The sequence below is a fragment of the Ambystoma mexicanum genome, chromosome 2p, assembly GCF_040938575.1.
Source record: "Ambystoma mexicanum isolate Mex_15411 chromosome 2p, UKY_AmexF1_1, whole genome shotgun sequence".
NCBI lineage: Eukaryota > Metazoa > Chordata > Amphibia > Caudata > Ambystomatidae > Ambystoma > Ambystoma mexicanum.
In genome coordinates this window covers 1471050022-1471064433 of record NC_090923.1, presented here as the reverse complement: position 1 = coordinate 1471064433, position 14412 = coordinate 1471050022, and the positions used below count along the sequence as shown (strand labels likewise).

The 14412-nt window shown below is 42.4% G+C and overlaps 1 protein-coding gene across 2 annotated transcripts in view; it reads left to right on the top strand.

Moving 5' to 3' along the window:
* Positions 1-11128, top strand: part of CARHSP1 (calcium regulated heat stable protein 1) — a 210174-nt gene extending 199046 nt beyond the window's left edge. For both annotated transcript variants that reach the window (XM_069646083.1, XM_069646082.1), the window contains one exon: positions 10887-11128. In XM_069646083.1, coding sequence (XP_069502184.1) covers positions 10887-11049 — 163 coding nt within the window. In that variant the 3' untranslated portion in view covers positions 11050-11128. The remainder of the gene's footprint in view (positions 1-10886) is intronic.
* Positions 11129-14412: the final 3284 nt, after the last annotated feature.

The following is a 14412-nucleotide window of genomic DNA, read 5'->3' as shown; positions in this document are numbered from 1 at the left end:
TGTATCCAAAAAGACACGTGTTTGTAAACATAAGCATCAAAAGTATTAGGAAACATAATGTTGCACATACCCAGTCGTGATGTAGGCAGAATCAATAGGCAGGTGAGAAATGAAAAAGAAATGAGGAAAAACAGATCAGTACTGCGGTGAGCAATAGTATTATGTGGTCAAAATGGAAGGAAAATGGTCCGTTACCTGGAACAGGTAAATCAATAATGGCGTATTCTAAACTTCAAAAACGGATCGCTGTACTGGAGTCAGCGTCTGTGGATATGAAGGTAAGAGTTAGGGGGCCTTACAGAGCCTGACTAAAGGCATCTAGTTTCAACCCGCGTTGAAAGTAGCTTACCGTTTCCTAAAAATGAAGCAGAGCTGTTCCCTCAGCGTCTGCCGCAAGCAGACTGTCTTCGTTGCATCGGCGCGTTGCCGGGCAACCCTGTTTTATGGGACACGTGATCGCAGCTCCTCAGTGGAGGGCGCGAGCCGCGATAAGTGTCTGCAGTCGAGCCGTAGGGCTTGAATCTGGTACAGAAATGTAATTTACAAGCATCCTGGGCTGATACTAGGAAAAGTAATCATATAAAAGGGAAAAATCTGAAAAACCGAGAATAGTTGACATAGACAAAATACTGGAATCCATATCTAAATAGGAGAAGGTAGGTCATACGGAAAAAAAACAATAGTGGCTGTTTCATAAATCCCAACCAAGTGGCTATGTTATACAACGTACATGTGTACCTAAATGAGATAATACAGAAATACCTGAGTGCCTTAATGCCGCTAGTGGTGACGTCCAAACAGACGGCACCTTGGGTCCTGGATGAGGCTCCAGGATGCGCAGCATGCAGGGCACTACCATATGGATCATAATTTCATATGTGAGTAGTATTCAACAAATTATAGGTAACCATCAACATTCAAGTCCTTTGAGTTCTGGTGCCACATGCACCTTGGTACTATTCCAAACAGAAAATGCAACATACAATTAGAGAAAACAGTGAAAATTGATCTCCTCATTAAGTCCATTAGGTACCAAACTGCCAAGCTTGTCTATCCAATATGTCTCTCTGCGATTCAAACGTTGGCATAAATCCTCATGAGGACTATTCTTGGTTAACACCTCCAAAATCACAAATCTTATCTGTGACACGTTATGTCCATTAGCCACCCAATGACGTGCCACGGCTGAATTAGTGTTTGCATTGCGGATACAGGATCGGTGTTCACCCCACCTCAGTTTGGCGGTTCGTGTCGACTGTCCAACGTAGAACTTCCCACATGGGCATTTTATGCCATAGATGATGTTACTGCTGTCACATGTGCCATAGCCATAAGTCTTAAGCATAATCTTCTGTCCCGTTCTCGGATGGTTAATGATGTTCCCTTTCATGACTAAGTTGCAGTTAACACAGTGAAGACAAGGAAATGTTCCAGTCCGCTGTGTCACAGGTTCCTTTGCTGTGGGTTTTGTTTGTACAAGTTCGTCTCTACAAGAGCATCACCATCCGTCCAGCAGACAATGGGGGAGCCTTAGTCATTCAGAACACTGCTGACTATGATGCGGAATGTAAGAGACAGCTCCAAAATCATACCACGTATGCCACTTTGGATCACGATCGACTCTTTCAATCAAACAGAATTTGGAGAGCCTTTTGGCGAAAGCACTCGAGTTGGAGTGGATCAATGAGCACACACAAAAATTTCTCTTAAAAGATCATCCAAGAATACCTAATTTCTATATGTTGCCGAAGATCTATAAGGATGCCACTAAACCACCAGGTAGGCCAATTGTCGCAGGAATAGAGAGTTTTTTCAACCAACCTCTAGGCATCTATATTGACTTCTTCCTGCAGCCTCTGATACAGGAAACCAGTACCTACACTAGGGATACTACACATTTTCTACAAAAACTCAACTCCTTGGAACCTCTGCCAGAAGATTTAATGTTCACTATAGACGTAAAGAGTTTGTATACCTCATGATCTAGGAACTGAAGCTGTAGAGTGGCTTTTGCTAAAAGCTCTAGAGATACGGGCCCAGAAGGAATGCATACTGGCACTGTTACAGTTTATTGCAGAGAACTCCTATTTTCAATATGGCAACCAGTTTTTTTCTTCAAACTGCAGGAACATCAATGGGGGCCGCCATGGCCCCCTCATATGCCAACAGCTTCATGCATAAATTCGAAACAGACTACGTACTGAATAGACAAGAATGGAGTAAAGATATCCGCATATGGACGAGATACATAAATGATATCTTTGGAGTTTGGAAGGGAACCTGAGAGTCCTTTGAGACATTTTTTGAATATCTAAACAGCATTGATCAAAGGATACATTTCACAAGGGAGCTCTCGTGTAACACTATAACATTCCTTGATGTCCAAGTTAAAAAACAACTAACCAGCTACAGCACCACACTATTTCGGAAAATGACGGATCGCAAAAATCTTTTGTACCGTCTCAGCTTCCACCAGCCGAGCCTGCTTAAGAACCTGCCATACAGACAACTGTTGAGAGTCAAAAAAATAGTGAGTGATCCTGATGACTACAGAGTGCAACAGATGGAGATGAAAGGAAAATTCCTGGCCCGTGGATATAAGCAGAATGAACTTGACTTAGCATCCAACAAAGTTGATGCCTTGTCACGAGAGACTCTATTGTCAGGACAGAATCCCAAGAATAAGAGAGAACTGAAGTCACCGGTATATGTGTCCAAGTTTTCTACACAAAGTAACAAAATTAAGAAGACCATCATGAAACACTGGGATATCTTTAAGAATGACCCTCGAGTACAGGATTTGTTCAGCGAAAAACCAGTCTTTGCATATCAACGCAGTAGGAACTTGAGAGACGAACTTGTACAAACAAAACCCACAGCAAAGGAACCTGTGACACAGCGGACAGGAACATTTCCTTGTCTTCACTGTGTTAACTGCAACTTAGTCATGAAAGGGAACATCATTAACCATCCGAGAACGGGACAGAAGATTATGCTTAAGACTTATGGCTATGGCACATGTGACAGCAGTAACATCATCTATGGCATAAAATGCCCATGTGGGAAGTTCTACGTTGGACAGTCGACACGAACCGCCAAACTGAGGTGGGGTGAACACCGATCCTGTATCCGCAATGCAAACACTAATTCAGCCGTGGCACGTCATTGGGTGGCTAATGGACATAACGTGTCACAGATAAGATTTGTGATTTTGGAGGTGTTAACCAAGAATAGTCCTCATGAGGATTTATGCCAACGTTTGAATCACAAAGAGACATATTGGATAGACAAGCTTGGCAGTTTGGTACCTAATGGACTTAATGAGGAGATCAACTTTCACTGTTTTCTCTAATTGTATGTTGCATTTTCTGTTTGGAATAGTACCGAGGTGCATGTGGCACCAGAACTCAAATGACTTGAATGTTGATGGTTACCTATAATTTGTTGAATACTACTCACATATGAAATTATGATCCATATGGTAGTGCCCTGCATGCTGCGCATCCTGGAGTCTCATCCAGGACCCAAGGTGCCGTCTGTTTGGACGTCACCACTAGCGGCATTAAGGCACCCATAGATATTTCTGTATTATCTCATTTAGGTACACATGTACGTTGTATAACATAGCCACTTGGTTGGGATTTATGAAACGGCCACTATTGTTGTTTTTTCCGTATGACCTACCTTCTCCTATTTAGATATGGATTCCAGTATTTTGTCTATGTCAACTATTCTCGGTTTTTCAGATTTTTCCCTTTTATATGATTACTTTTCCTAGTATCATCCCAGGATGCTTGTAAATGACATTTCTGTACCAGATTCAAGCCCTACGGCTCGACTGCAGACACGGATCGCGGCTCGCGCCCTCCACCGAGGAGCCGCGATCACGTGTCCCATAAAACAGGGTTGCCCGGCAACGCGCCGATGCAACGAAGACAGTCTGCTTGCAGCAGACGCTGAGGGAACAGCTCCGCTTCGTTTTTAGGAAACTGTAAGCTACGTTCAACGCGGGTTGAAACTAGATGCCTTTAGTCAGGCTCTGTAAGGCCCCCTAACACGTACCTTCATATCCACAGACGCTGACTCCGGTACAGCGATCTGTTTTTGAAGTTTAGAATACGCCTTTATTGATTTACCTGTTCCAGGTAACGGACCATTTTCCTTCCATTTTGACCACATAGTACTATTGCTCACCGCAGTACTGATCTGTTTTTCCTTATTTCTTTTTCATTTCTGACCTGCCTATTGATTCTGCCTACATCACGACTGGGTATGTGCAACATTATATTTCCTAATACTTTTGATGCTTATGTTTACAAACATGTGTCTTTTTGGATACATATGGATACTTATCATGATATGGTTTGAATTACATGCACATGTGATGTTTAAATTGATCAGACTTGCCCTGATGAAGGAATTGTTGTATTCCGAAATGCATTGGCATAATATAAGTCTAAGGATGGAGTGACTTGTGGCATACTCTTCCCCACTAAGAATAATATTAGTGACTACTTGTTACTTTTTTCTAAAAACTTTGGTTTGACAGATAAAACCAACATTTAAAAACTACTACTATTTGAATTGTTTGAGTTATCCCTAATGTTCACACTAATTGCATACAGCAAATTGCAACTTACGTAAAACCCGTACTGGGACTCCAGAGAGCGGCTGTATGATTGGGTATTCCACCTAATCTTTTTGCTTCCACTGTTTTTTGGGCTTGGGTGTCTCCAAACCTTTTTCAGCCGGCTACTGTACACAGAACCTAATTTCTTTGAAGACTCATTACATCAGAGACATTTAAGGATATCAAACAAATGAATGCTCCCGTGGTGCCCACTCATATTTGCTTCCAATAAAACAATGGTTAACAAATATTCTTAAGCAGGTAAGTACTTTTTGAACCCTCCAATGCAAAGTAATTTAACCCTTTCCTGCGGGTAAAGGCAAAGCACAAAGGAGCCAGGACAGTCGATGTTAGTTGAGCAAAAGTCTAGGAGCTGAAGCGCTTCTTGCAGGTAGGAAAAATGTCTTGCACAATGTTTTTGTATAAAAATGAATTCACTGTAGTGCCACATGCTGTGAGGCTTGAGTGGCAAAGCTGCAAGCAACTCTGCAAGAGCAATCAAGACAAGTCTCAACTGAGAACTAGCAAGGCTACACGACAAGAGGTAAGTCCCCTTAGTTTTACAGTACCTTTGGTTAGAAGAAATTGGTTCCAGATGGCTTCTGTTCCCGTGTAGGTCTGCAGATCCTGTTGTTCCTGGGCCTCAGTAGTAGGGATAAGAGGGATGACATCTGGGGACTCCTGCACTACCAATTGAATGTTGGCGGCAGCAATGGGCAAACTTCAGATCAGCGGTTTCAGCTTCCCACAACTCCCGTAAATAGTAACACTGCGGTTCTCGGATACCACGATGGACTTTCCTTGCATCTGGGGTCCAGCACTCTGTTGTGGCTCAGGCTTGGTCAGTCCTGCTTCATGGGAGTCTGGAGGATCTTCCTGGAGCTCGGGTCCGACTTAAAGACACTCACTCGATTCTGGTGTTCCTCTCCCTGGCAATCTCGGTCCCTGCAGCAGCAGTGGAAGTACAGCCAGCTCCGAGTGGATTTCCAGATGAGCTAGTCTTTGGGTCGATTGGTCCCACCAACCTAAGGGGAGAAGTCGTCCTTTGCAGGTCTTCTCTATTCGAGGCGAATTCGGAGCTTCAGCACTGCAGCACGGCTTCACCAGGCAAACCAACCGTCCAGGAGTTGCAGCAGGCGTCCCTTCCAAGTTCTTCTTCGGATTCCTTCGTCCTGTGTTTGACTCTGCCTTCCAAGCAAATGGCGTTGCCTTTTGGCTAGCTGTCAATCACACAGCAGGGTGGCTGTCCTCCGAGGACAGCCCTCCAGCCAATCACCCTTGGGTGCATTCCTGTAACCAAGGAGACTAAGCACACAGAGTTTCAGGCACCTCCCTCGCTTCCTGCCCTGCCAGACACGCTGGACCCAGAGGGTGGGCTTCACCAGTGAATCCCTCTAAAGTCAAAGCGACCAAACCTGGTTTGGTGCGCAGAGTAAATCTTAAGACGGACCTTTACAACAAGAAATGGTGAAAAAAGACCACCGGGCCATTTTGACAAAATGGGCACCCATGGGTGCTCTACTGCAGCTGCAATTGCAGCGCGTGGTAGAAACACACAATTGTAGAAAAAAGTAAACCACTGCCATCAATTGTAGAAAGGGTAACATAAAAATTGTTACATGAGAACTAGACATAGGGGATACTAACCCCTCCAGCACCCTATTATAAGATAGTGTGTGATGGGTCTAGAAAGTTACAAAATGTCAGTAAAGTCAATTTCACTTAACTGCTCTTGGAAACAAGTAGTTTCACCAAGAGAAGGTATTTAAACCTTTTGGAAATCTGAGAGACTTAATGTGCCACTGCACTGAAGGTGCTGTGTGTCACAATGTAAAGATGCCTAAGGAGTTTGTCAGACTCAAAAAGAAACAGAGTCCTAATCATAGAAAAATACATGAGAGAGTGGGAGAAAGGTTTCACTCTCTCCAGGTTAGAAATGAAAAGTCCTAAAGTCCAGGAAAAAGAACTGGGGGTCTCTAAGGTAGAAGGGAATTGGCACATTTCTGAGAATTCTCCCTAACACCGGGAAAGCAAGTGGGATCTGCATTTAGACGCCTGCAGCCCGCTGTGGCTATGCCCGGCCTTAACCTTGTTCTTGGAGGTAGTGCCCTAGGCTAAGTCAACACCGAAGTGCCTGGGGTCGAACCCCCTATACACTGCCACACCAGGGTCACCTGGCCATCCCCCTGCTCATTCACCTGCGCACTTCCCCGTCCTGGAAATCGTTCTTTCAAATCGCAGACATATGTCCAAGTTGTTTTAAAGGGAAGCATGAATAGTGTAAAAGCCTGGTGCCCTCATCAGCACCAGAGATGGTGGCTCGGAGTGCTATTAGTGATGAATACCACATTCAATGGCATGTAGGCTGGAATGCTGCATCTACCTGGCGCAAGCTTGAGGGCTGTTTCCGACCTTTCCCTCTCACAAGTTGTATTTAATGCTATATTGAAAATAGTGAATATTCATTACACTTAGAAAACATCTGAGCCATGTCTGGCGATTACAATCCTTGGGAATTACTTTTTACAAAAGTCACACTAAGCAGTCCTCCTCATTAAACATTTACTAACAATTTGCTATCCTAGTCTTGGCACCTTGTCAATTTGAATATAAATACAATACACTTGAGACTGGTAGAGGTAACTGATGTTACAAATCCACAGTTAAATTACTATCGTTCCATTTAAAATATATGGCACACTCATGCATATCTCAATGGTCAAACATACATTAGCATGTGTTAATGTGGGAACTCGTTGGGCATAATGTACCGGCTCCCTTCCGAAATGGCTCCCGGGGTTCTTAGTTACTTGGGTCTCGCTGTGGACTGGGTTCCTAGTGAATAATCCTATTCATTCATGCTTTTCTCTCGCATTTTGAGTAGTCGTTTTGCAGCAGTAACTCTCGTTCATCACGAGTTCTGGTTTCTGGTTGCAGAGCAAGGGTAGTATGATTTAGGCAACAGCACATTTAATTAATATAGGCAAATGTGAGTCCAAACTGATAATCCGTCTTCAAATTGAAGGGCATACGCGAGTTACCATATTACATTACATCTTTCAAGGAAAACTGTGTCCTAATTCATTTGAATGAGCGAATGGGGGGCTGTTTTGGTGTAATGCAAAGGCACTTGAGCCCCTGCTAAGATGCCGACCGGGTATGCGTAGTTTTTCACTTCCGGTTAGGGACGGCTTTCTCAATGTAAATCCGCATCCAAGGCACTCGCTGTTGGGGAGAATTTTCATTTTAGCGCTTCAGTCCTCCCACCTTAGAGACCCCAGCTCTTTTGCTGGACTTTATTACTTTTTTTTTAATTTTAACTTTGGAGTGAGTGAGGCCTTTTTCTCACACTCTTATGTGTTTTGACCTGATATGGATTATGTGTTTCCTCTTTTTTTGGAGTCTGACAAACTCCATAGGCATCTCATTTCTGTTTGGTGACACACAGCACCTTCAATGCATTGTCGCTGAGAAATAATTCAGATTTCTCAGAAGTTTAAGTACCTTTTTCTTTGAGTACTGTTCCCAAGAATATTTAAGTGAAATTGACTTTACTTACCTTTTCTCTTTGTAGGTCGAGCACACACAATATCATGTGGACTGCTGGGGGGGTTACCTAGTAGCCCCTTATCCTACATTCTCATGTAACATTTGTTATGTTACTCTCACTACTTTAAATGGCTGGTGGCAGTGGTTTAATTTTCCTACCATTGTGCTTTTCTACCGCAGGCTGAATCCTCCGCTGCAGTACAGCACCCATGGGTGGTGACCCTTTCATCAAAATGGCCCTGGTCTTTTTTTGCCAATTCTGTTTGTGATGTCTTTCTTACGTTTTACTCTGTGCATGGAGCCCGGTTTGTACTCTGTTAGTTTTACCTGTGGCGGGCTTCAGCCCTCAAGCCCGCCTCTGGCTCCAGTGTGTCTGGAAAGGCAGGATGTGAGGGAGGTTCCTGAAACTCCCCTGTCCTTTGTCTCTAGGAATGCAATCCGTCCGAATTGGCTGGCTGTCCTTTTAGGACAGCCACCCTACTGTGTGATTGACAGCCTAGGCTGTGCATGAATGGAAGAAACCTTCTTAAAACGCGAAGGTTATGGGACGTCGACCACTGGGAGAAACACCCGACCGTGAACCAAGCTTGCTGCATTCTCCTGAACCTTTGAATTTCCCGGTGAAGCCTTCGGGGCCTGCATTACAGAGTGGCCTCTGGGGCACACCAGTGCCATCCCTTAGCCACTGCATGTGACTTTGCCACACATGTTTTCACTTATCCCGGGGGAAGAGATTAAATACCTTTGAATTAAATATGTATTTTTCCATTAAAAATTGTTAAAGGTTATAACTTTTCCATTGGCTTTCTCTCTATAGGTAGTAATCAAAATATTTACTGTCTTGAATTGCATGGGCATTTCTTAAGGGAAGATCTAAAGACCAATATTATTCCCTCTGGACTGGTGATTAGAAAGGATCCCTGCTTTATTTCTTGATTCACAGCACAAAAATACATTTCGGCTATATAGCTACTAAGTGTAGCAGGGACCACATTGTGCTTATTATAACACCACAGCATATCCGCATCCAACTCCAGTGTAAACTAGATGAGGAAGAACAGACTTTTCTATACCATTACAAATGCCAAAGATAAACTGATTGACCTAAATAAACAAATTGATGAGTTTGACATCTACTTTAAATACAAAAGAAAAAACAAGCTAGCAAAATAAACGCATGTTTTCAAAGCTAAGGTAATTTAACCATAATTAGCAAAGAACTACCTAGAAACCCGCAATCGGGACAGAGAAGGCATACAACCCTAGTTTTGGAATGAACCATTTCCAAAATGCAGATCAGTAACTTTCTCAGATATCTCAAGTAGCGACTAACCTTAGGAAGACCCAATTGATAGGAGAGATTACCAACCTTCCTGTGGCACCAGGTCCTTTTTAGGAAGAGAACCATGAGGCAGATAGAGATATCTTCCCTTAAGAATTCCCAATCCAAGGAGCAGCCGGCATGTGCAGAGTACACATGAGAACATATCGACAATAAGTGAGAGCTTTGATGCCATTTTCAACATTTCAGGTGTAGAACTCTCCCATGAACAGATCTCTCTTCTAAATAATGGACTTGCATGTGTACCCTCTAACCTTACTGATTGGTTTGGAGCTGAGTTGAAGTCGGACATTTCCTTTGAAAAGTTAAATTGAAAGCATTTTTCAAGGAACCAAGAGACAATGAGGTGATGGACAACACTTGCCTATGCCCTAAATGTAACTTTAAACCCCAAAAACATCATTTACCCACATATATCATTACTTTTGGAAAATGTGATTACAGAACTAATAGCATTACAGAATACAAAAAATGTATACATCACAACCTCATCAACATTGAAAGATCTGCCCTTAAATCTTTGAGCAGTAACAGTGACTTGCACCCTGCCACCAAAATCACTTTGCTTGGGTACCCTTTTGGAACCACTAGTGAGCATTAGCCTTTTTTCTAGGCAATCAATTGTTGTTCCCTCTTTAATCTTTCCGAATATACATCTCTATTTCACCGATACAGAGTCCAATGAAAGTATGATCCTGTGGAAGGCAATATAGTTTTTCTTCGCTAAAGCGTATTGTCAGGTCGACCCTGCCATATCATAAACTCATTGGGAATCGTATAATAAAATTCTGTATTGTGAAACTCAGTAATTAGATGGTATTTTTTTTAGTGTTTTTACTAAGATGTACTATGTATTTCAATTATTTATTCAACTATTTGGTTTGTATTTTTATTTCTGTAACTAAATTGATGTTTTTCTGTCACTTTCGTCTTGACATTACTTTGATAATTTCTTTATAAAATACTCTTCTAAAAACACTTCTACCTTCTAATTTGTGGCACTTTGTAAATGTTTTGGATTTGCTGCAAAAGATGTCGCATATGAAAATGAATTGGTTTAATTTCTCTTATAATACACACCCTTAAAATGATATATTGGGATATTGATAATGCTGAAGGCCTCTGAAAACGTTTCCTACAGGAACTTCTCTTGTTACCACACATGCTGTCACTTGTTTTCAATTTAGTGGAAGGAGATTAAATACTTTGAAATTAAATATGTATTCTTCCATTGAAAATGGATAAAGGTAATAATTCTTCCATTGGTTTTTTCTCTGGCTCCCTTTTGCGCTCTCTCTCCCTTCTCTTCCCCCCACCTTTCGCTCTCGCTGTCTCTTCCCTTGCACCCTCTTGTGCCATCTCTAGCATTGAAGGAGAATATGTTCCAACAGAAGGAGATGAGGTCACCTACAAGCTGTGCACTGTCCCTCCCAAGAATGAGAAAATACAAGCTGTTGAAGTTGCAATCACTCATCTTGCCCCTGGAACAAAGCATGAAACGTGGTCCGGGCATGTAATTAGCTCATAAAGCCACAATCTACACCAATGCCTTTAATTTTCTATTTTTAAACTGATCCATGTTAGCTACATTAAAGAGTTTAAATCCATGTCTTTTCCTCAATGATTGTATTCTTGAAATGCCCAAAGTGCTCAATGAGTAGCAAGTACATTGCTCGAAAGTGCTAGTCGTACCCTAGCTATGACATGAAATGTAGCAATGTATTGTTGCCTAGCTTTAGGAAACACGAGATAAAGTGGGTTTGGTAAGAGCTGTGTAACCTTAAAATAATATGATTGTTTAGTGCTTTGAGATGTGGGACAGGTAAAACACGTTGATGCTTTGCAGATTTTTTGCCATTAAAAGATGTAGCGCAAAGTGAGTGCACTGAACACTTAAGATGTTTTTCAACAATTTGGAACGTGAAAGCATTGTAAAAATCAGAGTAACTAATGGGGTTGGCACTTGCCTGAGGAAAGCGTTCCAGGCAGTTGCTCTACCTTGTGGCCTACTCTGGACGTCTGAGAGATGGCAGAGTGTAGTATAGCTAAACAAAGATGCAACTGGGAATTGGAGCCAAAATCCTGCATCTACTGCAAACTAATATCTCACCACTTCTCTATGGCGACTAGATCAACTGCCTCCTGGAGCCCCAGATCATCAGGTTAGTTTTACTCCTGTTGATTATGAACCCTGTCTTTTTGGAAGATCACAGCAACTGTTCCCGTTCCCATGAATGACCTTCCATTTGAAGCACTAACCCAGTTCTCCAATAAAGACAAATGCCCACCCCCTTAAAAGGGGGCAGTTAGTTCTGGCTTTCGTAGATCTTAAGGACAGGCTTTTTTGGAATTAAACGCTGGTTTCCGATTACAAAAGGAGTCAGCAATTCTGTGTTCTGTCCAGAAATTTCCTCTTTGTTAACGATAATTGTGGAGTGGACTGAGTGCAATAAGATAGGCCTCCGGGAGGTGGCAGAATTGCTATGCTGACACACATTGTAGGATGAAGAGGTTAATAATCAGCAATAGTGAAACAAAGCTGATGATGTGAGACTGCAGGAGGCCGTTGACCCACATGGCATACTTAGCTGGATGGTGCTTTTCATAAGTATTACGTGAAACAGTAGGTTTTGGTCCTGTTGGTGAAGGAGGGAAATTAGTGACAACACTGAATGGGGATAGCAAGTACAATCGAGTGAATTAAGTCTGCCATTTACACCCATTTGTAATGCCCAACATGTACAAGTACGGGAGAGATCATCAGGGGAGTGGGGCAGATTATAGTGAGGAGTGGTTTGCTCTTCAATGGAGAGGTGTTTCATGGTCAATTTGAAAGAAGTGTAATGGATTGAGGAAAATGGGTTTCTGTTAAGCGGGAAAATAGGCCAAAGCAGTGGGAGGAGGCACAGGTTAGAACACAGGTTGCATTAGGTGCTGGAGAAAAGGGTGCAAGTAGGGAGGGAGCAGCAGTTGATAAAGGCTATATAGATTTTGATTGACTTTTTTTTACATATTTCAGGTCTGGAAGGGACAGCCTCAGGCACTATTAAGTGGTCCTGAACAGTTCACATCAGGTTTCTATAGCCCCAAAAAAATAATCTAACCTTCCCAACATGATTTTACATACGTTTACAGACCCTGTTGGTATAGGAGATTGGGCAGTAATTGCCGTGGATCTCCTAAATCAATTAATTCTTATCCCGCGGGTCAGGAAACTTGATTTGTTTAGGGATCAAATCCAATCTTTGTCAGATTGAAATACTGACAAATATCAAAGGAGCCCAGATGGCCAGTGAGAGGTTCTTCTTACACTCTAATTGTGTGGCGCTATTTCTCCTGCCCCCCCCCTTTTTTAGCTGATAATTGCATGAAATCTTGTCTGTCTTGGAGCTTGAAGGTGTAGGTGATTGACGCTGCCTTTGGTCGCACTCCAAAATCATATTCCGGTCAAGCACTTATGATACTACCTACTTCTGGATTTGTTTCTTAGTTTCCTATGTCACTGTGGCTCTGAATGTTCTTGATCTTTTGAAAGGAATGGCCCTATTCAGTGTTCCCCATATTCAATCCTGTACTTGTAGCTTGCTCTTCTTGATCAGCTGTTTGTACATTCTACATTGACATTTACAGATTCCTCTTTACCTTCTAGCTGGGCTCCCTTTGCTACCACAGCAGGTTGGTGCTTTGCCGTCAGGCTTTTATTTTCAAACTAGCCCAGAAGTCGCTTCCCTGCTCCTTTTTGCCAAACTTGCCTCCTTGAATTAGCCCTGTAGGGTTTATTGACACCTGCTATTATCGCTCAGGTGGCCAGTAGGTTTGTAATGTCCAAAGATATCTTCCCTGGATTGTAGACTAACTTCATCTGTATCCTTTCCTTATCAAGGATGGCCTCCAGCAGGCGCAGGTTCTTGTTATGTACCACTCAACAGCTGTAGATCTCGTGGGCCGATATGTCACTAAAACTGGTTGCACATCTTTGAATGTTATCTTGGACAGGATCTTAATGCTTTTTTTTTTTTTACTTTACAAGAGTTGTAATACCTCCATGTAAAGGAGCAAGTAAGTGCCTGTACCCAACCTAGAAAAGTATATAGAATCAGGGTACTGCCTGATTGAGGAAAAGAAATGACTAGGACTAATGGGGAGAAAATAAATGAATATATATTAATTTGTCTTTCACTTATCAGCATAACTTTGATCTAAAAGTTATACATGGGGCATCAATAGAGGTCTAAACATCCTCTGATTGTGTTAGTCGTAGATCCCACATCTTCACTCCCATCTTGTTTGGGTGTCTAGGTCATCCTAAAATAATTGGAGCCCCCTGTCCTCCTGTTTACCCTGGGTTATGAGGTTATTCGTTTCCTGCCACTATTCTTCCGGTATATTGCTGTTTATGCCCATGCAAGTGTATAGGGTGGGATGTGAGCCTTGTGGCCAAGGTACTTGAGCGACACTTGACTCTACCATCAAGCAAGCTCCTCAATGTAACCCTCAGATGGTTATTGCAGATACTTAAGCTAACATTTTCTCAGGAGAAAGTGTAACCAACATACCTACTTCCACACATGAACCATGGCTTGGTAGGCTGATTTGTTCAGTTACTGGATTCATGGATATTAATGGAGGTTTGCTATGGAATGTCTTCCATTACCAGCTTACCGCCTGAGACCAGCTGTCTAAAGTTGGATATAAATATTTATAGGAACGGTAATATTTTCGTCCACAGAAACAATAGGAATCCCATTGCCATCTATGCTCCCTTTTCCTAACTCCTGCCATTGCCTGCAAATCTCATTAGGAACCATGAATCTTCTAGCTCTCTTGGTTACTCAGCTCACCAGCAATATGCTACCTCTAGGCCTTCAGCCGCCTATGGCATTAAACCACC